The following is a 27,739-nucleotide window of genomic DNA, read 5'->3' on the forward strand; positions in this document are numbered from 1 at the left end:
CACACCACGTCTAACACGATTCGTAGCATCATCACCTTCAGTTCCCCCCGCCCGCAGGTTCTTGGTCGAGGGATGCCATTGGTCAGTTGATTCGCGATTACCCAGCCCTTGACGGGGGTAATCGAACCCAGCTGGCCCTGTTTTGAAAATCCCTAAATAGAAATATCTTTGGAAATGTATGGAATCACGAGTGGAAACTAAAATAGTTCTAAATACCTTGCGATTGCGCGATAACTCATAGTAGAATCAAGTTTATTTAGAGAACGTATGTTGTTCATTTAGGGATCGCCATGGAATGTAACGGTTTTGACCGAAACCACGTGAGCCAATCAGAGGCGATGAAATGGCGCGGACAGTCCGAGGTGTTGTGCGAGTTGAGCATTTGGCGCTCATTCGAAATCTTTCCGCGCAACCCACACATCAAGAGAGAGGATGGCGAAGCAGGGAGACGAAGACTATAAGGCCGTTGCGACCCCCAAGGATGAGGTCGTGGACATCCAAGACAAACCCGTCGCCGTAGGTAGCACCACGGCCCTGACGAACGCGAACGCAGACATCGAACACGATTTTCCGTTCAGTGCCATGTATCGCTACGCGGACGGAAAGGACAAGTTGCTCATGGGAGTGGGACTCATCATGTCGTGTGCAAATGGCGCTGCCTTTCCGTTGATGGCGATCATGTTTGGGGATTCCATCAACGGATTCACTCCGCCGATCAACTTCAAAGTGATCAACAAAGCCGCGATGGAATTCCTCCTCTTGGCCCTCGGTCTGCTCATCTCGGGGTACGCATCCTACACGTGCTTTGCGATCTCTGCCGAGCGTCAAATGAAGAGACTGCGCAGCGAATGCCTGAAGCACATCATGTACCAAGAAATGAGCTGGTATGACCAACGCGACGCCAGCGAACTCGCCTCGCGTATTTCTGGCGACACCATCAAGATCAAGGAAGGCATGGGTGAAAAGCTGGGCGAAGCCCTTCGTTTCATCTGTCAGTTCTTTGTGGGGTACATCATTGGTTTTTCCCGCGGGTGGAACCTGTCCCTGGTGATGTCGTGCGTGATGCCCCTCATGGCAGTTTCGTTGACGTTTTTGATCAAGCGTCTTCGAGACAGTACTGCCCGCAGTCAAAAGGTGTATGCCGCCGCGGGTGCTGTTGCTGAAGAAAACATTGGTGCCATCCGCACGGTCGCCTCGTTGAACGGCGAACAGCGTGCCATTGAGAAGTACGGCGTGAACGTGCAAAACGCTGAGGACGAAACGGTCGGTGTCGCCAAGTTTGTCGCGTTCGCCTTGGGGTGGTTTTTCATGTTCATGTGGTTGACGTATGCGATTGGTCTGTGGTACGGTGGGTGGCTCGTGTCCAAGCAATCTGGCCCCATCACCGACCCTGGCTCGGTTTTCAGCGCTTTTTACGGCATTTTGCTGGGTACGATGTCGCTGGCCCAGATCTCCCCCAACATCAGCGCTGTGGCTTCGGCCAAGGGTGCCGCCACTGCATTGTACAAGATTCTGGCGAGACCATCCCAAATCGATGCGTCCATCTTGGACGGCGAAGTCCCTACCGACTGCGACGGTGACATTGAAGCCCGCGACCTGCACTTCACCTACCCGAGTCGCCCCGACGACCCCGTGCTCAAGGGGTACTCATTGTCCATCAAGAAGGGTGAAACGGTGGCATTTGTTGGTGCCAGTGGCAGCGGGAAGAGTACGTTGGTCGGGTTGTTGGAGCGCTTCTACGAGCCCACGAGCGGGGCGTTGTACTTGGATGGCCGTGATATTTCGACGCTGCAAATCAAGTGGCTTCGATCCCAAATCGGGTTGGTGTCGCAAGAGCCAGTGTTGTTTGCCACGACCATTCTCGAAAACATTGCCGCGGGTGGGGCCAACATTTCTCGTGAAGAAGTGGTTGCTGCTGCCAAATTGGCCAACGCCCACGACTTTATCTCCAAGTTGCCCCAAGGGTACGACACCATGTGTGGGGAAAAGGGCGCTACCTTGTCGGGGGGGCAGAAGCAGCGGGTTGCGATTGCCCGAGCGTTGGTGCGCCAGCCCAAGATTTTGATTTTGGACGAAGCGACCAGTGCATTGGACAATGAAAGCGAGCGTGTCGTGCAAGCCGCGTTGAACAACTTGATGGAGCAAACCAAAATGACGACGATCGTGATTGCGCATCGATTGAGCACCATCCGCACGGCGGACAAGATTGCTGTCATCTCCAAGGGCGTGGTGGCTGAAATTGGTCGCCACGACGAGCTCATGCAGTTGGACAACGGATTTTACCGCACGTTGGTGGAACTCCAGACCAACCGACCTGAAGACGACGAGGTCATTGACGTCCAAGAAGCGCGGGTGTCGCTGGTGCTGGACCAAGGCGGGGAGCAGGCGGAATTGGTGCGCAAGTACAGCAACCTGTCTCAGATCAGTGTGGACCACGTGTCCGACTACGAAGGCCTCAAGGAAGTGGACGTGCCGTTGTCTCGCATCTTTGACCTGACCAAGCCCCAGCGTCTGCACTTGGTGTTTGGCGTCCTTGCGTGCTCGATCCAAGGCTTTGCTATGCCTGGTGTGTCGCTCATCATCACTCAAGTCATCACGGACATGGCCAAGTACTACGGTTTGTACATTGAATCGGGCAAGAAGAACACGCAGGCACTGACCAACCTGTACGATGCCGTGGCCGCCCAAGCTCAGATCTTCATCATTGTGGCCGTGGTTATCTTTTGCGTCGCGTTCATCCAAACGTACTCGTTCCGTGTGATTGCCGAGAAGTTGACCACTCGTCTGCGTAACCTCCACTTTCAAGCGTTGATGCGCCAAGACATTGGCTTCTTTGACTTGGACGGGCACACCACCGGCGCTCTGACCACGGATTTGTCCACCCACGCGACCAAGGTCGTTGTAATTGCTGGCGAAAACCAAGCGCGTATCATCCAGTCGTTGTTTACCATCCTGTCGGCGTTCTTCATCGCGTTCTTCTGGGGCAGTTGGCAGTTGACGTTGGTCATGGCGGCCGTGTTCCCGCTCTTGCTTGTGGGCAGCTGGGCCCGTGCCGCCCAGTTCAAGGGGAAGAAGTTGTCGGACAACTTGGCCGATTCTGGCTCGCTGGCGACTGAAGCCATCACGAATGCCCGCACTGTGACCGCGTTTGGCTTGCAACAAGACATCATCTCGCGTTACGACGTCCTGTTGGAAAAACCACTCAAGGAAGGCGCCAAGGAAGCGCACGTGAACGGAATCATGAACGGGTTCTCGACGGCGTCCATGTTTGCAGTGTACGCGCTCGTGTTTTGGTACGGCGCCAAGTTGGTCGAATCCAAGAGCATCGACTTTGGCGAACTTATGCGCACGCTCATGGCCATCATGATGGCATCTCAAGGTGTGGGTCAAACGGCGGGGTTCATGGGGGACACTGACGCTGCGAAGAAGTCTGCGTCCAAGATTTTCTCCATCGTCGATCGCAAGTCGGCCGTGGATTCGTCGTCGACGGACGGCGCGGTTCCGACTAACGTGACTGGTCGCATCGAGTTCAAGGACGTGTCGTTCAACTACCCTTCTCGGCCGGATGTCAAGGTGCTCAAGCATTACGATTTGACCATCGAGGCTGGCCAGACGGTGGCGTTCTGCGGCCCCAGTGGCGGCGGCAAGAGTACGTGCGTGGCGCTGCTCGAACGTTTCTACAACCCCATCGCCGGCACCATCGAGATTGACGGTCAGGACATTTCGACGTTGAACTTGAAGTGGCTTCGCTCGCAAATGGGTCTTGTCGGCCAAGAGCCCGTGTTGTTTGTCGGCACGATTGCCGAGAACATTGCCAGTGGTCTGTCCGACTACGCCGACCTTCCCGACTTGCAAGAACGCGTGGAAGCCGCGGCCAAGATGGCCAACGCACACAACTTTATCACGCAGTTCCCCGACGGGTACAACACTCAAGTGGGCTTGAAGGGCGAGCAATTGTCGGGCGGCCAGAAGCAACGCATTGCCATTGCCCGCGCGATCATGAAGAACCCGAGCATCTTGTTGCTGGACGAAGCCACGAGTGCGCTCGATTCCGAGTCGGAGCGCGTCGTCCAAGAAGCGCTCGATAACTTGTTGGCTGAGAAGGGACGCACCACGATTGTGATTGCCCACCGGTTGTCGACGATCCGCAACGCCGACAAGATTTGCGTCGTGAGCGGCGGCCGCGTCGCCGAGCAGGGCACCCACGACGAACTCATGAAGCTCAACGGGATTTACACGCACTTGGTCCAAACCACCACCAAAAACTAATAACGTTATAGACCATAATCTATTTGAACACATGTATTTGATATAAAGTGACGTGGACGTTTGCATGTGTACATATATACTTGATCACCCTAGCACAACAAAACTGATGTGTATATAGAGATATATAGCTACTATTAATACTACATATATTCTGTCTCATATTCCACTTATGCTATTGCTAAACGGTCAGGTAGTTGGTTGTTGATGATGGTAATTAGTTAATGGCGGCCTTGTCGATTGCCAATATGTCCGCCATGGACACAACCGTCAAGCCAGTACTAGGACTGGACTCGTAGTTGGCTAGCATGGCTTTGGCGACGGCGGTCGCAGACACCTACACAGATGAACAGATAGACTCGAATCGTGTATGCGACATCGTTTGTCTATCGTGAGTGCAATTTGCACTGTGCAAACTCGAGAGACTATGTTCGTACCGAAGGCAACACGTACGACGCCACTCGTTCCACCGTGCGGGCCAGGTTCCCCCGACGAAGCAAACCGGGTTGAAAGAATCCTGTACGAATAAATCCCAACTTTGCCACCGCTTCTTGGGCCAGTCCCTTCGTGCGTGGATACAAGAACCAGCTGCTCTTGTTGGAGTTCTGTATGAACGCATTATACTTGATGAGTCACATGAGACTGGGGGTATGGACGTACCGAGGCTGTGAGCAAGCCAAAATAGGGAATGCCGGCTTCCTTGCTGAGTTCGGCCGCCTTGGTCACGTAATGCAAGTCCACTGCTCGTTCACACCTTGTCAATATATATATTGCATCGTAGCGTTCAGGTAGTACCTTTGATAAACGCATCAGCGGACCCTGCGTCCGCTCGAGTTGTACCCAAGCAACAAAAACAAGCATCTGCCTCATGCGCAGCAAAGTCTTCGATTTTCAATTGATCAAAGTCGACAACATGGACGAGCACCTTGGCAGCGTGCGTCTCGGGAAGTCCTGGGAAAGCCGTCGCATATGTCGAGGGATCGATGGGCCGCCGAGCGATTGCCACGACCTTTTTGCATCGGGTGGAGCTTGCCAGCAGCTTGATCAATTCCCGGCCCACGGACCCAGTGCTGCCCACGACGATCGCATTGTAATCCGCCATGCTGATTCAAATTTCCACTTTGCTCGATGCCTTCTCAACTCGACAAACTGTCGTATTTAATAGCAAACCTTTATAAACGAATACATACCGATTTTAATATTACATACTATAAACGAGATTGAACATCACACATTTAATTCCAGCCGCCATGGACAAGAATTGTAGCGGTTGTAGGCATGGCCGACAACTCATGGCGCGAACACAGCAGCTTCCAGAACATCGCTGAAGGTGGCGGAAAGGGGGAGCCGAAGGGACGCGCCGGCAGTGGCCCTCAATTCAACCGTGTTATTCCCAAGTTCCTCCAGAAGTATCACACTCCAGAATCACTGGACCACGAAGCCAACTTGGCCTTGAAGCGACCGACGGAACGTGGGGCCGAGGACGACGATGACGATGATGAGCTGGACGACGTTCAGAAGGAGGCGTTGGAAGCATACAAAGTCGAGCAAGACAAAGATATTAAACAGGTTGAAGTCGAGAAGGATGCCGTGGACGCCGCCGTGGAGCCCGAGCAAAGCCGACCCGAGAAGCGAAAGGCCATGACGTTTTCATCGGCATCCAAAAAAGCAGCATCCACGACGAAAGATGCACATGCGGACCATCCCGCCAAGAAGAGGAAAGCTGTGAACAACAAGAAGCTCTTGTCCTTCTCCATGGACGACGACTAACCATTTTCACATCAAAAAGCACAAAGTGTCCTCTACTTGTGCAGTATAAAAATGTCAGTTCATGCGGCGATGGCTAAATTTCGAGGCTTTTTGCGGAAATCTTTTCAAATTATTTCGCAATTCTCAAGCCAGGGGAATCAAAATGACATTTTGAAAGTATCACTTTTACTGGCAAAAAATGTCCTTGCAAGTTTTGCCGTACGTCGAGAATATGTACTGTACCAGAAGAAAACTCTACATCAGTAAACCAATCAAAACGATTGAACCTAGCATTTCCACCAATCAAACGAACTCTAGAAATACCATCGAAAGTACAGCCATCACAATTCAAGGAACAGCCAGCCAACACCACCGCCACCGTCATGCCCACTGCAAACACTTGGACGCCGTCATCGTGGAGGAAGTTCCCCATCAAGCACCAGCCTCCGTATCCCGACGAGAAGCATCTGAATGATGTCGTGGACAAATGTACGTTGCCGTCAACACAGCCTTCTGTGTATTACGATGTACTTACATGAATGTGCCTGTAGTGAAGGGTCTGCCCCCGCTCGTGTCAGTGCAAGAAGTGGACCGACTGCGTCTTCAGTTGGCTGAAGTCGCGGAAGGCAAGCGCTTTGTCTTGCAAGGCGGCGACTGTGCTGAGAGTTTCAGCGACTGCCAGTCAGACATCATCGAGAAGAAGCTGCGCATCATGATGCAGATGAGTCTCGTGTTGGTGTGGGGTGCGCGCATGCCTACCACTCGCGTGGCGCGGATGGCCGGACAGTTTTCCAAGCCTCGCTCCCAAGCGACCGAAGTCATCGACGGAGGTCAGTTTCGTCCATCCAGCCTCGTCCCCCTCCACTCATGTGCATATATCCTGTAGACGAAGTGTGCACATTCCGCGGCGAAAACGTCAACGGCTTCCACAAAAACGAACGCACGCCCGACCCGAACCGTCTCTTGGAAGGGTACTTCCACAGCGCCGGTAGGACATCATCGACACACCTGGTTCCATATCCCATGCACGATACATGCATGCATTAGCCACGCTCAACTACGGCCGCCTCCTCCTCGACAACGGATTCGCCGACATCCACGACGCCGCCAAATGGGAGCTTGGGTTCGTCCAGAACTCTGTGCGCCGCGAGGAGTACTCTCACATGGTCGAGGCCATCCAGGACAGCCTGCAGTTCGTGCACACGTGCGGCGTCGGGGCCGACAACAGCCTCAAGACGATGGACTTGTTCGTGTCGCATGAAGGATTGGGTCTCGGCTACGAAGAAGCCATGACGCGGGAAGTCAACGGTACAGTATCTCATTCGTCGTCACACATTGCTTTTCTATAATACTGTACGCTTTTAGGCCAGTATTACAACTTGGGCACGGACTTTTTGTGGATTGGCGACCGCACGCGCCAACTGGACCATGCGCACGTCGAGTACTTCCGCGGCATCGCCAACCCCATCGGGGTCAAGGTCGGTCCGTCCACGCCACCTGACGACCTCGTCGAGCTCGTGCGCACGTTGTGGCCTCACCCAGAGCTCACGCCGGGGAAGATCACGCTCATCACTCGATATGGAGACGACAAGGTACAAACCATCGACTAGTACTACTAGTAGTAGTCTATATGGATCGGTTGGAGGTCGTCGTGTATGACTGAATGTATTTTATTGTAGGTGGAATCGCTGCTGCCGCTGCATATTGCCGCCATCCAAGCGGCGGGCCTCAAGGTCGTGTGGTCGTGTGACCCCTGCCACGGCAACACGATCACCACGCCCAACGGGTACAAGACGCGTCCATTTGCTCGGGTACGCCATTGTCTCGAACGATATCTCCAAAAGGATATATATATATATATATCGTTATGGAGATATCGTTACATATATATATATATATATGTACTACTTGGACATGCATTTTTTTTGCATTTTATATAAAAAAGGCTGCCATTTGAATGAAAGGTTTTTCGTAACGTTATGGAGTTTTATTAGAATTGGTTCAACGCGAAATATAATTTGTTTTACATGTATATTATATATATATTTATGTGTGTGTCCTATGATTGTATCTTGTGGTGGCGTGTGTATAAAATATGTACTATATATATTGTGCTTTCTCAATGAAATTCAACCAATCAGATCGATTGTGGATCGGTTTGGTCGATTCGATTGCACCCCCTCCCCAAATTTGTATCATATCAACAATATATGCCGTTGTTTGTGTTACGTATGACAAGGATTGCACTGATACACCCGACTTTATGCTGTAAAAATATGACTGACTGTACCTGTATTTTTGGAGGCTGGACGATTGAAACAAGGTGTTTTGGGTTTTATATTATTTTTTGTAATTCACAGGGTATTGTAGATTTTGTCCGAGGTGCAGCAAACGGTGATGATCCATCAGCGCATGGGCAGCTACCTTGGCGGCGTGCACATTGAACTGACGGGCGAAAATGTGACAGAGTGTACGGGGGGGCCGGAGGGGCTGAGCGCGGCGAACCTCCCCGAGCGCTACACGACCATGTGCGATCCGCGGCTCAACTACAGCCAGAGCATGGAAGTGGCGTTCCTCTTGTCCAAGTACTTGAAGAACCAGCACAAGAAGCCACAAGAGACCAAGTAAACAACACACCTATGTGTGATAGTACTTCGTGCTTGTTTATAGTGTGCATTTGCCTCAAATGGCTGTGTTTTAATATAATGCACATTTGGTTTGGCCAATGAGAGTCACGAAACAAAAGTTTTCAGCCAATCAAACGCCACACCAGGTTTCGTCCGAATGCATCAATATAATTGGTGGATAACTACCAAATTTCCACCAATTAAACGGACACACTGCATCCGTTTAATTGGTGGAAATTTCTGCTGATCAGACCAATGTAGGTGTGACTATTTTAATTGGTTGTTATTCTGTCATTTGAATTATTAAAATATCATGAGGATTAGAACGAACACCCGCTTTCGATAGCCAATCGAAATTCGCAATTTGGCCCTCTGGGGTCGCTGTGATAGGCCAAATTTCCTCAAATGTACACTAATAAAGCTCGGAGTAGGGGTTTGGCCCTGGCCGCTGAACGTATGCTTCTTGGCAAAATTAAGCCATCTGATTGGCTAACACTCAACATTTCCGTTCACGCTTTCCGCTAACTCAGGCATGAACGCGAATTTTGAGGCGTGGACAGTTCGTTCACGCCTGGAAAAGGCCGTTCATGCATGGCACGCATTTTCATCCATAACGAAACAGTGTTGTTTGATATTTTTGAAATTCAGAGAATATTTACTATCATTCAATTCGAGAAGTTCAAATAATTAAGAAATTTGATTATTAACCTAATATTACGTATGTATATGGCTAATATCTGGTCTGTCATTGTTTAACGTCGGTTTTGCATAGTTTTAATTTTACGGGGTATTGATTAACGTGTAAATGTACAACAATCGTCAAAATTGTGTATACCTTCGCACCAAAACCTGTGATATGTTATAGATAACCCCTCAAACATTATCCTAGCCTCTCCTATCACTTCCCGAATTGACAGGGAAGTGGACCATTTTGAAGAAAGTACGATGACGCGCACTGTACTCCGTATATTTCCAGGCAGGATATTTGTATGTGAGGTGGTTTCCTAGTTTTACAGCGGTTAACTACAGTATATCCGGTTATTGTTCGGATAAGCTCATGAGGCTCTGCGCCATGAGCGAAATATATATTTTAACAATTGACAGCGGTCTAAAAAAATTGAATATTTAAGTTTTGCAGCTAAATTGAGAGACTACTAGGTAGTACTTCGAAGTATTATTTTTAAAAAAATTGTCATTTCCAGCAATTAAATATAATTAGTCGCACTTTGATCGTCAATTATTGAAAATTCTGTTGTACTAGTATACAAAAGATAATATAGAATATTGTTGACGGCACATCAATCGATATCATATTTCACTGGATCTCGCAGCACATGACGAGCGCCTTGCAATGAATTATTTTCAGTATTTAATTGACAATTATTTTTCCCATACTCTCTCCATTCATGCGGCAATTTGTCGTCACATCCCCCCCAAAAATAACTGCGTTCTTGTTGAAGTCTACAAGTGTGACGTGGGCTGGCGAAAGCTCGATTCGTGCTTGACGTAGGCAGGGCTACATATATTCATACGATGATTAACATGCAGAGTAGACGAGAAAGGAATGGACATACGTGATTGCGGGGATGGTCGTAGTGGCTGAAAACATCATCGCATGCGCCAACTCGTTGGTTAGGATCTCGAGCACATGTTGGACCCCAGCTTGGCCCTACAAGGCGCGTATTAACCACCAACATATGAATGGCTATTAATAGTAGTATGTATCTAAATGCAAGCAATACAAAGTCCGTACGCTATGCGCTAGCCCCCACAGCACGGGTCGCCCTAGGAACACACACCGTGCACCCATCGCCAAAGCCTAGCAAACCTCCATGATATACTTGTTCCCAGCAGCATCATGCCATTGGTGGATGATGAAGTACCTTGAACACGTCCGTGCCTCGACGGACGCCGCCGTCCAAGTAAATTTCGGCGCGGCCTTGGACTGCCGCGACAATCGCCGGCAAAGCTTCGATCGTGGCGGGGACCGTATCCAATTGCCTAGAGGACGGAAATACGATATGGTTGCGTTTACACTGGAGTGATACGGAGAAAATGATGAATTGACACACAACCAACAACTGTACAGAAGGGTTTAGCCAATTCAGGTTGATTGCAGGGAAAACAAAATCGCCATATCAACGTCGAAGTAGTACTACTATGTGATTTCAATTCGAGTGATACCAATCTTCATCACAGGACACATATGTTTTTTGCATGCAAAATAATTCAGTACAAGAATACTGTCGATTTGATAGTACACATTTGGGGAGGGGGTGCAAGCGAATCGTTGCGCCGACCAAACTGATCCACAATCGATCTGATTGGTGGTTGAATTTCATTGAGAAGGTTTTGATTGGCTAATAATTTTGAGCTCATCTTAAGTAGCCAATCAAATCGATTTAAATTCCAACGAGAAACCACAACACGAAATTTCACTCGAAAGCACAATAGATCGATATTAAATTTGGCGATCCAGCACAAAAAAGTCGTCATGGGTACAAGGACAACATGCGATCATTTGAATAGATAGCCCTTACCTGGCGCCATGGTTGGACACGAGGATACCGGCACAACCGACGTCGCATGCCAAGACAGCATCTTCGGGCGTGAGCACCCCCTTGACGACCACAGGAAGAGACGAGATGGACTTCAACCACGCCACGTCCTGCCACGTCAGGTTGGTGTCGAACAGCTCGGTCGCGTACGCGGACAGCCCCGCTTCGTTGATGCCCGTGGCGTGACGTCCGCCGGCAAAGTTGCCCAAGTGGAGATGCCTGCAATGCGCTATGAGTCAGCGGATATATATGAATGCTTGATATCGAGTACGATGGCAATTTGAAGCCGTTGCGGAGATCGGCCTGGCGGTTGCCCAAGATGGGTGTGTCCACGGTGAGTACCAACGCCTTGAAGCCAGCACGCTCGGCTCGTTCCACCAAGCTGCGCGTGAGGTCACGGTCCTGACAAAGCGAAACATGTGTGACATTGTTTTGGGTTAGGTAGAGGTAGGTACCTTGAAGATGTACAGTTGGAACCATCGCAACCCATCGGGCCCGTTGGCGGCCGCGACATCTTCGAGACTCGTGGTGGAGATCGTGCTGAGGATGTAACATGCGCCAGCAGCGGAGGCGGCGCGGGTGCTTGCCAACTCGCCGTCAGGATGAGCCATGCGTTGCATGGCTGATGGCGCAATGCACACGGGGGTCTTGATGCGCTGGCCAAGCACTGTCGTGGACGTATCAATGTGCCGCACATCGCGAAGGACGCGCGGCATGAGCTTGAGCCGCTGGAAGGCCACGCGGTTCTCCTTGAGCGTGACTACAGGGCAAGCCATTTTCATCCATGACAAGAAATCCTAGATTAAGCAGCATAAATAATGTACTCATATCGTCGGCGCCGGAGACATAGTAGTCCAGTGTCGCTTTAGGAAGGTACGCCTTCGCATGCGCTTCAAATTCGTCCACGCTAAGTGGCTTGATGTCGACACTAGCCATGCTATCCAAAAGTGATCAAAGCTCGCAACACAAAGGGTTCGTATCCGGATTCGTTATCCGGAATAGCTTGGCAATTAAACTATACATCCAAGCATACAAACCCAACATCAATAGAATCCGATTTTCCAGCAAATTGATCGGTGGTGATTAATTCCCTCATTAACATTGTTCCACTGAAATACTGTTTCACAGTCAATTAAAACCGTATCATTGCCTTTTTCTCAGAAAACACTGCGTGTTTATATGGGAATTAGTATAATCTGGCCGGTTAATGCATCTGAGTTGTTAGCAATAGCCAACCACTGGCGATGCACTTACAGGGCTACTGGCAAAAAAGTGTATCCGGATGTGATAATTCCCTCGTTCACTGTGAAACAGTATTTTGGGTTAACACAGTGAAACAACAGTGGAACTGTTAATGAGGGTGCGTCTGGTAACCGGAAGTATTCCAATATTCAGGCCGAAAACGCCATTTTGGTATAAATTATACCACTATTAAATGGGTAACTACCACTATTAGGACCACTGTTAAACAGGCTGAAAGCTTGTTCACGGCGCATGCTTCTAACATCTCAACGTGTTCTGTAATGCATGCATCATTTTGAAAAGTTACTTGAAGTCACAGCACCCTATTGCACGCATTACTTTATGAAGGTTATTCGACGTCATGACACTTTATGGCATGCATTAGCGAGCTTTCGCCAGCCCACGTCACACTTGTAGACTTCAACTAGAACGCAGTTATATTGGGGGGATGTGGCAAATCGCCTCATAAGCAGGGTATGTATGGGAAAAATTGTAATTAAAATAATTGGCAATTAATTCAGAAAATAATTAATTGCAAAGAGTCGTTCGTCCTGGGTCGCGGGATTTGTGCCGGTTTTGGAAGCCACCGAATGCAATATGTTATTGATCGATGTACCCGAGGCTGCGGGAAATCGCGGAAACCAGTTTGGCCTGGGCAAAACCCACAATACGAAACGTATTAAATTCGACAGGTTGACTTTAAAAGACGAAAATATACTTATAATATTTTTGGTACTGTACTACGTACTCGGAGTAGTAGTTAACAAAATGTAAACACCTGTTTACATTTTGCTACTTGTTAACTGACACGATTGATGCACTTTCGTGGCCAATTTTGACTATATTTGAGTGTAACGCTATTTTCATTCCACAATCTAGGAGCGTAATCTCAACGTTGCGCTCTGTCATATGAGCCAAAGCGATATGAAATTCAAGGAGGTTTAGGTTGGTTTTTTTAAGGTTGAAGGCTGACGAAACCCACGACACTTCAATGTTCGAAGTGTGATTTCGCGTGAACCAACACGAAGTTCATGAATCTGATAAGATATTCGTTGAAAACTTGGTGAGAGGTCTATGGACAAAAAATTTGGAAGGATTTGGACAAAACTTAGGTAACGTTAGGTTTTTTTTAGGTCATAGTATTGAATTTTCAGTTTACAAAATGTAAACTGGGCTGTTTGCATTTCGAAAACAATTTATATTCATTTTAATTTCCCGCAGCCTCCCGCCAACAATGTTATATATTATCTTTTGTATCCAAGTACAACAAATTTTCAATAACTAACAATTAAATTGCGACAATATTTAATTGCTGGCAATGACATAAATATACTAGTAATTGTCTCTCGAAATGGCTGCCCATGAGGGTAAAATATTTAATTGTTTTGACTGTCGTCAATTAGTAAACATGTTTCTTTGCCATTTTCGTAGCTCAGGTGTGCTTGTTACGGCTAGGAAACCACCTCACATACAAATACCCACACCAGACCTGCCTGGAAATATATAAGTACGGTGCGCGTCATTTTCATTGAAAATTGGTATGGAGCGGTTTTGGACCTCATATTTTTTACAGACTTAGTTGACCTTAACAACTGTAGGACAAAAGTACTGTACTAGTATGGGACAGCGAGTTGGAATGGTGGAGAAATGCTCTTATATCTAGATTATTAACCTAATATTAGGCCTATGACCAATATCCGGCTAGTCGTAGTTTAGAAGTAAGTTAACCCGCTAGGATGGTAACGTTGATCTTATTTTTATAGGGCCGCATTGATTAGGGTGGGTCTGGAAAACATCCCAATTTTTGCCCAAATAATATTTCGAAATTTGGTTCAAAGTAATTCGAAGAATTTGGTTGTCATCTACTAATCTATTGTTGACTGTCTGAATCAACCTGATTTCGAAAGAAAATCTATCATTCTCAGTTATTGCCAACTTTCAGAAAATAAGCCTTCTGGTTCGTGAACCTCTCATTCATTTTTGGCGAAAAATGCGATATTTGGCAAAATATTGAATTCTCCAAATTTTGGATTCACAGTCAGACAGATATTTTTTCTTTTTTTGCCGATTTCTTAGAAATCGCCAAAATGTAAAAGATATTGGCCCTTTTTTTACATCCACAGACACCCTTAGCACAATAACGTTACATATTAATAGTACAAACATGCGCAATATATATACCAGTACATCGAAATCGAATGTGAAGCACGACACCATATCAATGTCGCACGTGTATCTCGATATCATACCGAACAGAATGGGGCAATAGAAATGGTTGCACGATACGATATCATCGAGAAATACTACCAGTAACGTTAACGATATATTTTTCCGCCCCACATTTCTACCTGGGATGGTATCCGGAATCATTATCCGGAAAAAACTTGGCAATTAAATTATACACATCACAGCATACAAAACCAAAGATGAAATAAATAGAATCCAATTCGAGCGAAATGGAGGGGGCAGAAAGAAAGAAACAAAAGGTTGATAATCGATCAGTGGTCGTGCTCCATATCTAAGCTTCCCCCACCGCCACATCCACCGCAGCCGCCATGTCTATGATCTTTGACGAATATGGAAGACCCTATATCATCCTGCGGGACCAGGAGACTACAGAGCGCATCAAGGGTATTGAAGCGATCAAGGTAACTTGAACGATCCGCACCTCTGCCTCTATGTGTGGCCATGAAAGGTGATGGCTTGTGGTCGTGTAGAGCAACATCCTAGCCGCGCGCACCGTGTCCAGCTTGTTGCGCACGTCCCTTGGCCCCAAGGGAATGGACAAGATGCTCGTGAGCCAAGACGGTGACGTGACGATCTCGAACGACGGCGCGACGATCCTCGAACAAATGCACGTGGAGCACCGCGTGGCACATCTTTTGGTGGAACTGTCGCAGTCCCAAGACAACGAAATCGGCGACGGCACCACCGGCGTGGTGGTCCTTGCCGGCGCGCTCCTCGAGCAAGCCGAGAAGCTGCTCGCTCGCGGGTTGCACCCCATGCGCATCGCCGACGGGTTCGAAGAAGCGTGCTCAGTCGCCGTCAAGAATTTGGAAGCCGTGAGCGACCGGATTGAGTTCTCCAAGGACAACACGGCGCCCCTTATCGAGACGGCGATGACGACGTTGTCGAGCAAGATCATCAACAAATACAAGCGCCAGATGGCCGACATCGCCGTGAGCGCCGTGACCAAAGTGTGCAACTGGGAGACGCGCGACGTCAACTTTGACCTGATCAAGGTCGAAGGCAAACCCGGCGGGACCTTGGAAGAGACCAAGTTGATCCACGGGATTGTGATCGATAAGGACTTTTCCCATCCCCAAATGGCCAAGGAGATCCGAGACGCCAAGCTGTGCATCCTCACGTGTGCGTTCGAACCCCCGAAACCCAAGGTACGTCTTCCCCATATCTTCCCGTCAAAAACTCATATTCATGGGATATGTCCCCATCATCACTAGACCAAGCACAAGCTTGACATCACGTCGGTCGAAGCGTACGAAAGCCTGTACGCGCAAGAACAAGAGTACTTTCACACGATGATCCAGCAAGTAAGGTCGACATCGAATCTATCAGCTGCTGCCATCCATCGTGGCTACAGAAAAAACGCTAAAACGCTGTCGCAGATGCAATCCAATCTCATGTTGATTACTAGGTCAAGGACAGCGGGGCGAACGTGGTCATCTGCCAATGGGGGTTTGACGACGAAGCCAACCACCTGCTGCTGCAGAACCACCTCCCGGCCGTGCGATGGGTGGGCGGCGTCGAGCTGGAGCTCATTGCGATCGCCACGGGAGGCCGTATCGTGCCGCGCTTCTCCGAGCTCACCGCCGACAAGCTCGGCCACGCCGGCGTCGTCCGCGAGGTCGCGTTTGGCACGACCAAGGAACGCATGCTGGTCATCGAGGACTGCGCCAAGTCGGACGCGATCACGGTGCTCGTGCGCGGCGGCAACAAGATGATCGTCGAGGAAGCCAAGCGGGCGCTGCATGACGCCATGTGTGTCACGCGCAACCTGATCAAGAACAACCGCGTCGTGTATGGCGGCGGCAGTGCCGAAATCTCGTGCGCGATTGCCATCCGCAACCACGCCAACCAAACCACGGGCATCGAACAGGTATCAATCATCCTGTGTCGCATTTTCAAGCGAATGAAATATGTGACGGGGTTTTGTTTGTGTTTCATGAGGTGTTTAGTGTTTCAGACTTTTATTGTGCTTTCGAGTGAAATTTCGTGGTTTCTCGTTGGTATTTCAATCGATTTGATTGGCTACCTCAGATGAGCTCAAAATTATTAGCCAATCAAAACCACCTTCTCAATGAAATTCAACCAATCAGATCGATTGTGGATCGGTTTGGTCGGCGCAACGATTCGATTGCACCCGCTCCCCAAATTTGTATCAAATCGACAATATACAATGTTTCTTTTTTAAAAGTGGTTTTATATGTTTGTATATAAAACCAACACTTTGTTTCATTTTTTAAAGTGGTTTTATATGTTTGTATAAAATACATGTATTCCCACCACCACCACCACCGTGGGAGACGTATCAAACGTGGCTCTACGTGGTGGAAAATTCCTTTTTTTAATTATATTTTTGACTGTTTTGATTGTACGTGTGTGTTGATAGAGTAATATTAATATAGACGTTGAAAACTGAATATAGTGTGTTGACAAAGATATATATTTCTCTATGAATAGTATGCGATCCGTTCGTTTGCTGAAGCGTTGGAGGACATTCCGATGGCGCTGGCCGAAAATGCCGGCTTGAGCCCCATCGACTCGCTGTCGGCCGTCCGCGCGCAGCAGATTGCCGACAACAACCCCCGCCTCGGCATTGATTGCAACCAAACGGGCACGTTTGGTACGTGTTTTATACAATATTAAAAATATATTATTTGATATTTTGAATCTATTATTTGATATTTGGTGGTGTTGTAGACATGAAGGAACAGCACGTGTTTGAGACGCTGATTGGCAAGCAACAGCAAATTCAGCTGGCGACGCAAGTCGTGCGCATGATCTTGAAAATCGACGACGTCATGCTGGAAGGATCGTACGCGTAGAGAACGAGGGTGCTAGGTGTGTAGGTAACAACAACAAACAAAAGAACAAGACATTGGGGTTGGTAGTAGAAACGTTAGTCGTGTTTTGCAAGTTCAATACATGTAGTTAGAGTAGTATATAGGGCAGTGATCGATGGTATTGAGTACAGTAATAATAGGGGAATATACATAGACTCTACATTTGGCAACGAAGTATTCAAAGCTGCACGATCCGCAGATGTAAGCCAATAATGTCCTATACAATAATAACGGTGGAACAACCAAGGTCACCGTTCGAAGTTGGCACTTCCATTCAAATACTAATACTATTAATAGTACGTAGTATTAATAACAGTGTATACTATATAATACATCATTTTTCGTTCAAGTTCAGGTGATTTCTGGTATATTCACGTAATGTGCGTTCAAATGCTCGAGGCGAACCGGGGGGATGAGCTGTCGATCTTTCTGTCGTACTCGACCTTTGCGAATGTCGTGCGGCAGCGGTATGTGACCAAATGGCGCCCCCCCATGCTCAAGCTCTTCGAAGCGTACCAAAACCTCATGCTTGAGTTTGTGAACCGCGCGATCGAATCGAAGAAATCCAAGCGATCGCTGGAGGGTCACTTCAAACAAGTCGCCAACGGCTTGTCGCTCGGCATGCCAACGCGACCATGGTTGAACTGGACAAAATGATACAGACTGAAAGTCGCCCGTTCACGATGAACCAACGCCTTGGCGAAGTGTTGATGCAGTTGCGAACGCAGCCATTGATGGACGGACGCCCTCGACGCTTTATCGGGTAACGTTAGTACCTCTTTCCAGCTTACATTCACACAATCAACACCGTGATTCAACTTTTGTCGTGTGCTAGGGAACCACGACGCCGCCCGTGTGTCCATGGGTGCCGTGAAGGCCCTACTGAAGAATCATGCAGGGATTGGAGCCAGTACGAACGAAGACCAGCAAGCCAAGGAGTTGCATTTGGCCATTATCGCGTATATGAAGGTCGCGTCCAAGCGCTTTGTGGATGTGATTCCAATGCTGTTGCAGACGAACTTCACGCAGCCCATCTTGTTGGCCGTGTTCAACGAGACGGCGGAAACATCAGACGGAGTGCTCGACCGCGTACTCATGGACAACATCGCGGACGTTGAACGCTACCAGAACGTGTCGAACCAGCTTAAGTCCCTCGAAGCTGCCAAGAACATCATCAACGCATACTGAGCTGCGTGCAATATGCAGCTAGATACGACATCTACATGATTCACAGTTTACTTGTTATCCTTGTTCGTAAAGATAGCGATTCCCCGTCCAAGTTTACAGTTATGTAGTTGCCGCAAAACAGTAACATTAGGGTTTGGGTTCAAGATCATAATAATTCTAGTACGAACTTCGGTATTTATTTGAAATACGTACTTCGAATTAGAGACAGTGAATAGATAAATGAAAATAATTTATAAATCCATCAAGGAAAAATCGCAACGCGAGGATGACCTCCACGACGACGAAATCTGAGCATGGCTCGTCTCTCTTGTCCAAGGTGGACCAAGTGATGGCGCGCTGGAAGAAGGCCACCGCGCCATTGACGGCGAAGACGAGCCACGAGTTCATTCCTCATGCCGTGCAAGCGCCCAAGGACGTGTTCACGCAGTGCCATCCAAACAACCGCGCCGACTTCCAAGCACGGGTCGCCACGTTTTCGTCCATCAACTGGTTTGCCAAGCCCACGGAACTGAACCTTCTGACTTGTGCTCGCTTCGGATGGATCAACAGCGGACCCGACGAACTCGCATGCAAGTGCTGCGGCCAAACGCTGTCTTGTCGTATCGATTCCCGCCTAGGACCAGAGGTTCGGACACCCACATCGTTCGCCCCTCTCTCACATTGTTCATGGTAGGGTGCGAAGAAGGTGGCTGAAGGACTCCGTGGCTACCTCACCTCACACCATTTGGACACTTGTCCTTGGAAACACAATCCGTCCCCCACGTCCTTTGCGCAGGTACATACATATGTGTCCCCATCGACTTTGATATCTGCATCATGTCCCGTCATCCTTCTCTCACTATCTCTCTCCCAGGTGAGCTTTTGGACCCACGACAGCGCGTTGATCGAAGTCCACGCGGCGATTCAACAAACCATCGCAACATGGCCACACCTTTTTCTTCCATCGTCGCTCGTCCTCGACGATTCGTTCCGCGACGATCTGCAGCGACAGCTTGGAGTGTCATGTGATCAGGAACTGGAGTCGACTTTGATGGCTCTGACCCGTCAAGCCATCGACGCTACAGCGGCCACCTCCGATCATTCCATCAATGTCGACACCTTCCATGCAGCAGGAGTAGTCGTGCCAATTAGTCTCGCCCTATGTGGGTGGAAGCCTGTTGGACACGCAGGTCACATACATTTGACGACACATGATGATAGCATGATCTTCAGTTGTTGCTACGTATAACCTGTATATCAGTCGAGTGTGAAGTGTGGTCTCGTGTATCTGATGCATATACTGGCATGTGGGACTATTATTAGATGGAGCGAAAGGCGGCAGCGATGTAGCGTTTGCATGTGCCCAGTGCAATCGGACATGGCATCTCTCAACTACCACCGCCGACAAGGCGCTTCCATCAAAGGACGCGTCGGAGCCCGCCCCCAAACGTCTCAAGGCGACTGCTGCTCACGTCACCCTGCACCCCCTTGACGAACATCGATGGTACTACTACTATTCATAGGCATCTTTCTTCATATTGTCATGTATCATGTATAGGTATTGTCCCTGGGTTCGAACGGTACTGCCCAGTGAACGCTCGGACGACAATATCGATGTACCAGGATGGCTGCAATGCGCGCAGGTCATGTAAACTCGTCAGGCAACCAGCCACCAGCATCAAGCATCTCACGTGAAGCATGATCGAATGATGTAGGCGGTCAAGGCGACGTATGTGACCAAAACTGACGTTTCTACGGAAGAACTGCCCACAGACGAGAACGATCAAGTAGATTCACAATGTGGTATTAGTCGGATGGTAGAAGGTGGCATCGCGCCACATCCGTCGACCGTGCTCTCGGCGGTACAAGCGCTGTTGGACTTTGCCTAATACAGTAGCGTTGGTATAACGACACAGACGAGGGGATGGTGTTGCTTTTTATCGTTGAAGATATGCATTGGTGTTGGGTTCAGGGGGAAAGTCGACGGCTTTGAAATACGCTTGGGATTCTAGGAACTCTTCGAGGTGATCCAGGTAGCGAAGGCGGCGCAGACGCGTGTGCCGCTGGAACTCGCTTTCGTCCTCTTGATTCTCGTGTTTTATACAGTGGAGACTACCGCTGGTGTCCACCGTGATGCGCTGGCGTTTGGATCGGAAGGATGGCGGCGGGGACTCCATGACGATGGTGTAGTTTGGAGGAATGCAAAAACATTTTGTGCCAGAAATAAGAATACCTTGAAATACCAATCAAATCACTGTATTTTAAAACCAACAACGAATGAAATGTTGATATTCTTTCATTTCCACCAATCAAATGGTACTATAGACCAAGTGTTGAACCTGTCCGTAATCTGTAGCCAATCACACGCCGACATTCGAAATAAAATAGAAAGTTCCTGGTGCTTGTCCGATTGTCGCAAATTCTGCTCGTCCGATTGTCGCAAATAATACCAAGTATACGTATGGGCACAGTTCCGTGCCAACACAGTTCCGTGCCACAGCTTTGATAGGTCAATTCGGTTGATATTTGACATATTATAGCCAATAGAACGCGTCTTTGAAATTCTGATACTCGAAGCTGCATTTTTGCATCCGGATAAAATGGCACGGATTTGTTTTCAGCCTATCGAGATTTTGAATATTCAAGGCCATTTTACTCTCCAAACTAATGCGAAATTCGATACAATTTCAAGTCACACAATCTGCATTTTTCCTCGTGATTACAAAACACTATTATAATAGCAAATTGGACGTCAGGAAGATCTCCAACTGAGGGCCTCTAAATGTTGCACGGAACTCGGCCCTTACGTATATGTTCACTTATCGCATCGCAAAAAGATTCTTCAAGTTACTGGTAAGACTTATTAACCCTATAGGACGGGAAGTCAAACCCAAGTCAAGTATACATAAGAATAGGCTTGATTATAGTATGGTTTCGTCCAGGTGAGAGATTCTATCACCCAGAACTTCAAGTTAAGGGGTACTGTGATCAGAAATGGCGTATTTTTAATCACTTTTAGTCGATAAAATCTATCACCTGGGATACGTCAGTATTGTGCACTCTGATTGGCCCATCTAAATCCAATGTCGAATATGTATTGGCTAATATATAGTTGTACTTTCCGCCTTTTATGAATGATTTGCAATCGAATCATCTAATAGCGGATGAATCCACCTCGTCAGCACGAAACCCCCGTCGTTTAACGTGTACGAATAATGCAAAAATCACGTAGTTTATCGTGTCAAATCACGGATTTGGCACAATATCTTGGATAGATTCACCATGAGTACGGAAACGATACAATGCAATAGGGCAATTCAAACTTTTGGGGCATTTAGTCAATAGGGATATACGATGATTGGGACGAAGGTTGACCATGCAGCCACCATGATGACCGTATACACAGCGAGTTCGTCGATTTATCACCACTACCAGTGTGAATAAGTTTGTGCCTCCGATTTGAATCCATTTTCATCAAGCTGGTGGTGATACCGGTATAATTGTAGGACAAACTCAACCTTCAATGCTGTACTGCAAACTCACAAATGATACAAGTACTTCGAAGTAAAAGTTGAGTCATCGGCGGGATTTGAACCCGCAACCTCCAGCATGAAAGCTCCAAACTTTACCGTTAGGCTGCGCCGACACGTTGTATCCCACTGCGGTCATCATAATATATAGCTTCATCATAATTATCCCATGATACCCAGATTTGGAAAGGTCGCCCAAACATGGCAGCCAACCTTGCCAACTTCCAACGAGGCAGCAACGTCCAAGACATGCTCTGTGTGTTGCTGCGTGATACAGTAGCGCACACAGCTTGGCACGGACGTTGCTGTCTCTTGGCTGTGTCAAAGGAATGAATACATGCTAGGGTCTCTGGCGATTCGCCAGCGTGCTGTAGGAGGCTGCTCACTTGCAGAGTGTGAGCGTCCAAGCCGTTAAGGCTAGTGGTGGTTCGTTCTGCCAGTTGTTTATGCGTGCGTTATGTGCTCATTGTAAGTAGCGAGTACATGAAATAAGAAGATTCACAGCATTCAAAAAGGTGGTTCAACAAGTAGTGTCAACAAAACTCGTTTGAAAGCAGCGGATTCATTGCTGCGACGGGGTCAATAATGAAATATATTCATCGAGCTACCACGGATAGGAATTATAGTGCTAAGAGTTGCTTGCTGCTATGATGAAGACCGAAACAAGGGAAATATTTTTCGTGTAATGTGTGACATTCCTACCAGGTAAACTAGTGCAACATTTCTACCACTAGTGCGCGACACATAATTCTAACACTGCAGTCGTAATTCTTGACAATCATCGCCGCGCCTACCCGTATTGTGGGAAGTATTTGTAGCACCCGAGTTTGTTGGCAATCTTATCTGAGCTTTTTCTGACGAGTAATTTACTGGGTTGTATAAACGAACACACCCTACATGTAGTCAAATCCGATGGCTACAATTCGTAGCATACTAGTATTGCGAAACGTTTAGCAAGTGCAACTTAGCAAGTGCAACTTTAGGATAACGTTAACTGTGAACTGCTTGACAGCACCAATAAAAACTACCGGTAGTACACAAACCTGACCTTGTCTGCACAACTCACTGAGTTCATGGTTAAAATGGTGCAGCGCTACTATTCGAGCACTTTGATAACTTAAAACACGACAAGTAAAATCTACAGATCGCAGGTTGCTTGAGTCGTAAAATCTAAATCGAACGTCAGCTGTCAAATCTAACGTGGTGGCACCGAATCTGAGACCGTTGCAATGCTCAGTAGGGAGCCTAATCGTGGCCACTATGTATTTGCGCATGGATGTCATACCAGTGTAGTATCAAGAATAAATTAGTTAGAAATCTGCACACGTCAACACAATATTAACACTAACATGGTCACAGCCAACGCCTAGCTAACAAGTACAATGTAGTTGGGGCCACCATCACGCTCAATTTAAGCTAGTCAAGGTGGTAGAAATCGACAAGCTGAGTAAAAACTAAACATCGTATGCCCACCAAGCAGAACTTACCGATATTAAACATATCTATTAACGCGTTAAGCCCAAACTGTACTTCGACACAGGGGCAAACTAAACAGGCAAATGGACTCCACTTATAGTCAATCGAGTGCCCTCCCCAAGGTCAGCTTTCAATGCTCATCATACTACTGTAAGCCCCTACTCCATAGTCGAATATGACTACCACCATATATTCTACAGGTAGTACAGGTAGTAATGACTCTTGCTCTATTAAGGGTTAAGGGTTCACACTAGGGCGGCAAACATGTGAGCTTACTGTACTTCCACAGCACGGTCCTACACTATGTAGGTGTCCCCAGTTTGAATTGGTTGCCACAAATCTTGTACTATAACAGTTAAATACCATTGTAGAGCAAGGTGCATCGTTAGTGTGTCGGTTTGATTCCAAGATGCAGACGACATAGTCCGCGTTTCGAGCTAGCTTCGACCATTTCTTTTTGCAATAATTATACTCCGGTTGTTTTTGTGACCCTCCTAATTTTGATTTGTTTGTATAAAACAGTTTTATACCTATAAAATTGAATTCGAAAGGTATTAACCACTTGGCTGTTTAGGGTATTTACAATCGACCTATGATCCGGTTAATGGCATGAAACATACTTCGAAGTACATTTTTACCTTGATTTGGGACGATAAACATCGTCAAACCAGCATTATTCGGACACGATAAACATCGTCGAATTTGGCCGAACGTCCTGGATGAATCAGGGATTTTGAAAATACAATTTTCATGAAGTGGCTTCTTAAATTGAACGAGACATCGGCAATTGAAGGGAATTCAAGTTCGGCTGATCATCGAGAGTTCACGTTACTGTAGGATGAGTATGGTTGACAAAGAAAACGCTAAAATCTTGGATATTTTGGCAATTTCTAAGAAGTCGGCAAAAATAAGATATTACCATATCTGTCTGGATCAAAAATTTGGAGAATTCAATGTTTTGCCAAATTCGCATTTTTCGCCAAAAAATAGAAAAGAGGTTCAAGCGCCTTTTTTCTGAAAGTTGGCAAGAACTGAGATTTGTCGAGTTTCTTTCGAAGTCAGTTTGATCCAGACAGTCAAAAATAGGTGGCAGCCAAATTCTTCGAAATACTTTGAACCAAATTTTCGAAATATTAATTGGCAAAACTTGGGATGTGATTCAGACCCGCCCTTAGCAAATAAAAAAGTGGTGCCAGACGCTTCCTAGTAACGTTAACGCTCGTACTTTTTACCTCTTTTTCTGCGATTTTTTACGCAACTCACTATACCAAAAATTGAAAAAGACGTCCTTGATGTCTCTTTTTTAATCGTGAAAAAATACTACTTTTCGAAGTAAAGAGGTAAATCGAATCTGATTGGCTAATGCTATTTTTGAAAACTAATATGGTACTCCGAGTAAACTTGGAAATTCCCCTACTTGGAACTTCCCCTAATAACCTATTAACCCTAGTTCTGCGTGATAGAATCTCTCACCTACTAGAAGTTCGAACTTAGGCAAATAAATTATTGAAATAGGACACTCAAATAGTACTGTCGATGATAGGCCCATTCACATACTTGTTTAAACTATAGAGTACAGTACTGTAGTTGAGGTGGTGTTGCATGCAAAGAAACCAATTTATAGAGGAATATAATGTTTACACAGGTATCGTACATTGGAGGCAAATTTGACTAATTTCATCAACAATGCTGTATAATAAAGGTATTACGTTTAGGAGAGATCTATTTTATCCAATCAAATGAAATCTTTTCTATTGGGTAAACCTGCTCGGCATATCATCGAGAGATTATGTTAATAGTAAAAACATTTATTAATACTTGGAACAGGCCCAAAATACCAATAGTATTGTACCTCTTACTTTGGCCAGCCATGCTGTATTTCACGAATTATCATGTCGTTTTAGTATTTTCATGTTGGGGTAACGTAAGGATGACTTTCGGCCAAGTGCAGCGGCGCCACGAGGATTAAGAAACTCGAGATTTCTTGTATGATTGGGGCTACCAACACAGTATTAAATAAAGGGGGCGACACCGTCTTCGAGATCCCTCGTGTGGGAATAAAGAATACGCTCACGTACCTCCGTGCCGGTGGAGTTGGGGGGAAGCGGTGTGGAGGTCATTGATGGCTAGTATGACAGTGATAATGAGGAGAATTCGTTCCAATATACTACCAGTACATAGTATTAATATTAGATACTGTACTATATAGTATTAGACACAGATTTGTGCATCTGCAATTGGGTAATCAGTAACCAATCACACACCGAAATTTGAAATAGAGCTATATGGTTGGTTTCTTTTGAAACGCCAGTGGTGACTAGGATCTTTGATGCCGCAAGGGAGGTGGTTGCATGCGGGAGTAAGGAAACAATCATTTATGGATAACATTGGCACACTCGTTTATGCCACACAAAACTCCTGAACGTCGTCTACGTCGGACATCGTGGTTCAACACCGTCGGCCGTAAGTAGTGCGGACTGTGTATTAGGGTGGGTTCAGATCTATGTGGCTGCACTACTGTATTGACTTTTTACATCAATGCTGTGATGTGAGTTTTGGTGCCAATACCGACATACATGAATCAAGATACAGTAATAATTCCCCACTAACGACGCCACGATGCCCCCTTCTCCAAAATCGCAAAGAATTGCACCCTCTGCAGCCCCCGCCTCAGACATGAACGCTGCTGTTAACGTCTTCGTGGCCAAATGCCCGCGATGCCATGGACCACAATGCCACAGCAGTTATACCACACCTTCAACATTCCCAAACTACATCGGGGAATTCCATAGTTACGACGGCACATCCATTTCCCATATACACGCACGTATAGATACTACTACCGGTAGTAGAAGTACCATCAGAACTTTGAAAGGCTGGGATTTTACTTTTGGATTGTCATACGAACGACGGTTATCAAAGCAGTCTACATATCCGCGGAAGGGGAGATGATGTTTCCAATTCGGTGTGAAGTAAAATCCACCACTACCAACTGAGTGCATTGGATGCCTGAGGTCACATCCCCAACTTTCTGACACCTTGAAAGCCAACTCCCAAACGAAGATGATGGCGTTGGACTATCGCTTACTGATGATTATGGTATCCGGTTGCTTCTCTCGTTTTTCCCTTGTTATCACTTTACGAGACGATGTCGAAACCAAAACCCTCGACGGTTGGTGCTTCAGACACTCCTTCAGCTCAAGCCTCGCTCCCACCGGTGGACACCAACCCTCCTTGGCGTCCTGTTGGTGAAGGCGTGATGCCAAGGGTCAGAATGCCAAACACGGTTATTGACGACATCGTGGCGGCGGGCGTCGTGAAGGACGAGTGCGAAGGCGAAGTCCTATTCACGTTGAGACTTGTCAGCACCAAGTCCGGAGCGTGGCAAGTGTTCAAGCGATGGGCATGTTCGCTGGGGAACGTCTTCCTCCTGGTTCGAACTCTCCATGCTCGTTCAGAACCCAACGCAATCTATCCGCCGAATGGGATGGGCTATCGAGTTGATAGCGAAGCAAGAACCATCGTCACCAACATGGCGCACTTGATGCCTTCGAATGTTGCCAACGGCATCCCTGAGTTTCCCGATCCTCTGAAACGCTGGCGAAACTTGGTGAACGTCGAAAACGCCGAGGTTGCTGTCACGGCGGTGGTCCAAGCTATTTCGAACCCCAGCCCCAGATTCCCCCTGATTCGTGCCCTCGAACCCGGAACGTACATTTGCCATTTGCTCTACACTTGGCGAGCGGGACTCGTCATAGTACCCATCTATCGGGAATGAGTTACACGACATGTTGCCGCTTTCGACGGGTTCCACAGGCTAATCGTCCCTGTAAGTTCATTTGCATCAACAATATGTCACATGCGTTCTATGTACACGTGTGTTGGCGGACTCATATACTCGCCGCCGTCTTTTTTATTCGTGTCGTTATCGCCTCCATCATATTAGCATTCTACCGGTCGCTCACAACAAATCACAAACCCCAGTGACAATACCCTTGTTTCTTGCAATGAGCTGACATGGTGCGGCTTCCGACGACAAA

General features: G+C 47.4%; 10 protein-coding genes and 1 pseudogene across 14 annotated transcripts; 6 read left to right on the forward strand and 5 right to left on the reverse strand.

Annotated features, from left to right (window-relative positions):
• Window positions 1-367: 367 nt before the first annotated feature.
• On the forward strand, window positions 368-4,366 carry H257_02648 (hypothetical protein). Its single transcript, XM_009826386.1, has one exon. The coding sequence runs from the start codon at window positions 433-435 to the stop codon at window positions 4,267-4,269; it is 3,837 nt and encodes a 1,278-aa protein (XP_009824688.1). The 5' UTR covers window positions 368-432; the 3' UTR covers window positions 4,270-4,366.
• A 10-nt stretch (window positions 4,367-4,376) lies between these two features.
• On the reverse strand, window positions 4,377-5,391 carry H257_02649. 2 transcript variants are annotated; one of them, XM_009826387.1, is made up of 4 exons: window positions 5,062-5,391; window positions 4,927-5,006; window positions 4,704-4,871; window positions 4,377-4,603 (listed from the first exon to the last, which is right to left on the reverse strand). In XM_009826387.1, the coding sequence occupies exons 1-4, from the start codon at window positions 5,366-5,368 to the stop codon at window positions 4,484-4,486; spliced, it is 675 nt and encodes a 224-aa protein (XP_009824689.1). In that variant the 5' UTR covers window positions 5,369-5,391; the 3' UTR covers window positions 4,377-4,483. The 2 variants fall into 2 exon arrangements, with proteins under 2 accessions (XP_009824689.1, XP_009824690.1); XM_009826388.1 differs by having other exon boundaries at window positions 4,377-4,871.
• A 105-nt stretch (window positions 5,392-5,496) lies between these two features.
• On the forward strand, window positions 5,497-6,162 carry H257_02650 (hypothetical protein). The gene has a single exon (XM_009826389.1). The coding sequence runs from the start codon at window positions 5,545-5,547 to the stop codon at window positions 6,034-6,036; it is 492 nt and encodes a 163-aa protein (XP_009824691.1). The 5' UTR covers window positions 5,497-5,544; the 3' UTR covers window positions 6,037-6,162.
• A 180-nt stretch (window positions 6,163-6,342) lies between these two features.
• H257_02651 lies at window positions 6,343-8,750 on the forward strand. 2 transcript variants are annotated; one of them, XM_009826390.1, is made up of 7 exons: window positions 6,343-6,504; window positions 6,567-6,845; window positions 6,902-7,003; window positions 7,063-7,323; window positions 7,381-7,607; window positions 7,695-7,826; window positions 8,386-8,750. In XM_009826390.1, exons 1-7 carry the CDS (start codon window positions 6,399-6,401, stop codon window positions 8,641-8,643), a joined length of 1,365 nt encoding a protein of 454 aa, XP_009824692.1. In that variant the 5' UTR covers window positions 6,343-6,398; the 3' UTR covers window positions 8,644-8,750. The 2 variants fall into 2 exon arrangements, with proteins under 2 accessions (XP_009824692.1, XP_009824693.1); XM_009826391.1 differs by lacking the exon at window positions 8,386-8,750 and having other exon boundaries at window positions 7,695-8,153.
• Window positions 8,751-9,960: 1,210 nt separating this feature from the next.
• On the reverse strand, window positions 9,961-12,136 carry H257_02652 (the record flags this gene model as incomplete). Of its 2 annotated transcripts, XM_009826392.1 has the most annotated exons (8): window positions 9,961-10,158; window positions 10,217-10,311; window positions 10,396-10,461; window positions 10,526-10,643; window positions 11,183-11,419; window positions 11,472-11,602; window positions 11,656-11,960; window positions 12,025-12,136. In XM_009826392.1, 8 exons carry the CDS (start codon window positions 12,134-12,136, stop codon window positions 10,104-10,106), a joined length of 1,119 nt encoding a protein of 372 aa, XP_009824694.1. In that variant the 3' UTR covers window positions 9,961-10,103. The 2 variants fall into 2 exon arrangements, with proteins under 2 accessions (XP_009824694.1, XP_009824695.1); XM_009826393.1 differs by having other exon boundaries at window positions 10,217-10,461.
• A 2,779-nt stretch (window positions 12,137-14,915) lies between these two features.
• On the forward strand, window positions 14,916-17,625 carry H257_02653 (T-complex protein 1, epsilon subunit). The gene is made up of 6 exons (XM_009826394.1): window positions 14,916-15,090; window positions 15,160-15,837; window positions 15,904-15,993; window positions 16,098-16,559; window positions 17,144-17,306; window positions 17,384-17,625. Exons 1-6 carry the CDS (start codon window positions 14,998-15,000, stop codon window positions 17,506-17,508), a joined length of 1,611 nt encoding a protein of 536 aa, XP_009824696.1. The 5' UTR covers window positions 14,916-14,997; the 3' UTR covers window positions 17,509-17,625.
• Window positions 17,626-17,904: 279 nt separating this feature from the next.
• H257_02654 (hypothetical protein) lies at window positions 17,905-18,714 on the forward strand (the record flags this gene model as incomplete). The annotated part of the gene is made up of 2 exons (XM_009826395.1): window positions 17,905-18,109; window positions 18,362-18,714. The coding sequence occupies 2 exons, from the start codon at window positions 17,905-17,907 to the stop codon at window positions 18,712-18,714; spliced, it is 558 nt and encodes a 185-aa protein (XP_009824697.1).
• A 247-nt stretch (window positions 18,715-18,961) lies between these two features.
• H257_02655 (hypothetical protein) lies at window positions 18,962-20,890 on the forward strand. The gene is made up of 6 exons (XM_009826396.1): window positions 18,962-19,339; window positions 19,388-19,489; window positions 19,568-19,883; window positions 20,017-20,197; window positions 20,252-20,336; window positions 20,409-20,890. The coding sequence occupies exons 1-6, from the start codon at window positions 18,980-18,982 to the stop codon at window positions 20,580-20,582; spliced, it is 1,218 nt and encodes a 405-aa protein (XP_009824698.1). The 5' UTR covers window positions 18,962-18,979; the 3' UTR covers window positions 20,583-20,890.
• On the reverse strand, window positions 20,474-20,875 carry H257_02656 (hypothetical protein). The gene has a single exon (XM_009826397.1). It carries the CDS (start codon window positions 20,868-20,870, stop codon window positions 20,631-20,633), a length of 240 nt encoding a protein of 79 aa, XP_009824699.1. The 5' UTR covers window positions 20,871-20,875; the 3' UTR covers window positions 20,474-20,630.
• Window positions 20,891-22,267: 1,377 nt separating the features above from the next.
• Window positions 22,268-22,339, reverse strand: H257_02657 (annotated as a pseudogene). The gene has a single exon. The product of its transcript is annotated as a tRNA-OTHER (tRNA).
• A 4,654-nt stretch (window positions 22,340-26,993) lies between these two features.
• Window positions 26,994-27,548, reverse strand: H257_02658 (hypothetical protein). The gene has a single exon (XM_009826398.1). The coding sequence runs from the start codon at window positions 27,487-27,489 to the stop codon at window positions 27,154-27,156; it is 336 nt and encodes a 111-aa protein (XP_009824700.1). The 5' UTR covers window positions 27,490-27,548; the 3' UTR covers window positions 26,994-27,153.
• Window positions 27,549-27,739: the final 191 nt, after the last annotated feature.

Source organism: Aphanomyces astaci (genome assembly GCF_000520075.1).
Source record: "Aphanomyces astaci strain APO3 unplaced genomic scaffold supercont1.4, whole genome shotgun sequence".
NCBI lineage: Eukaryota > Oomycota > Saprolegniomycetes > Saprolegniales > Verrucalvaceae > Aphanomyces > Aphanomyces astaci.

Excerpts from the sequence above, each read along its gene's own strand:
- H257_02651 (XM_009826390.1), top strand. The coding sequence starts at position 6,399 with ATGCCCACTGCAAACACTTGGACGCCGTCATCGTGGAGGAAGTTCCCC. Across the intron at positions 6,505-6,566 it reads GAATGATGTCGTGGACAAAT|TGAAGGGTCTGCCCCCGCTC; the intron begins GTACGTTGCCGT and ends ATGTGCCTGTAG. Across the intron at positions 7,324-7,380 it reads CATGACGCGGGAAGTCAACG|GCCAGTATTACAACTTGGGC; the intron begins GTACAGTATCTC and ends GTACGCTTTTAG.
- H257_02649 (XM_009826387.1), bottom strand. The coding sequence starts at position 5,368 with ATGGCGGATTACAATGCGATCGTCGTGGGCAGCACTGGGTCCGTGGGC. Across the intron at positions 5,007-5,061 it reads CGCTGATGCGTTTATCAAAG|TGGACTTGCATTACGTGACC; the intron begins GTACTACCTGAA and ends GTGAACGAGCAG. Across the intron at positions 4,604-4,703 it reads CGTCGTACGTGTTGCCTTCG|GTGTCTGCGACCGCCGTCGC; the intron begins GTACGAACATAG and ends TCATCTGTGTAG.
- H257_02653 (XM_009826394.1), top strand. The coding sequence starts at position 14,998 with ATGTCTATGATCTTTGACGAATATGGAAGACCCTATATCATCCTGCGG. Across the intron at positions 16,560-17,143 it reads AAACCACGGGCATCGAACAG|TATGCGATCCGTTCGTTTGC; the intron begins GTATCAATCATC and ends CTCTATGAATAG. Across the intron at positions 17,307-17,383 it reads CAACCAAACGGGCACGTTTG|ACATGAAGGAACAGCACGTG; the intron begins GTACGTGTTTTA and ends GTGGTGTTGTAG.
- H257_02650 (XM_009826389.1), top strand. The coding sequence starts at position 5,545 with ATGGCCGACAACTCATGGCGCGAACACAGCAGCTTCCAGAACATCGCT.
- H257_02658 (XM_009826398.1), bottom strand. The coding sequence starts at position 27,489 with ATGTCGTGTAACTCATTCCCGATAGATGGGTACTATGACGAGTCCCGC.
- H257_02656 (XM_009826397.1), bottom strand. The coding sequence starts at position 20,870 with ATGGAGTCCCCGCCGCCATCCTTCCGATCCAAACGCCAGCGCATCACG.
- H257_02655 (XM_009826396.1), top strand. The coding sequence starts at position 18,980 with ATGACCTCCACGACGACGAAATCTGAGCATGGCTCGTCTCTCTTGTCC. Across the intron at positions 20,198-20,251 it reads CCCCTTGACGAACATCGATG|GTATTGTCCCTGGGTTCGAA; the intron begins GTACTACTACTA and ends TATCATGTATAG. Across the intron at positions 20,337-20,408 it reads GATGGCTGCAATGCGCGCAG|GCGGTCAAGGCGACGTATGT; the intron begins GTCATGTAAACT and ends CGAATGATGTAG.
- H257_02648 (XM_009826386.1), top strand. The coding sequence starts at position 433 with ATGGCGAAGCAGGGAGACGAAGACTATAAGGCCGTTGCGACCCCCAAG.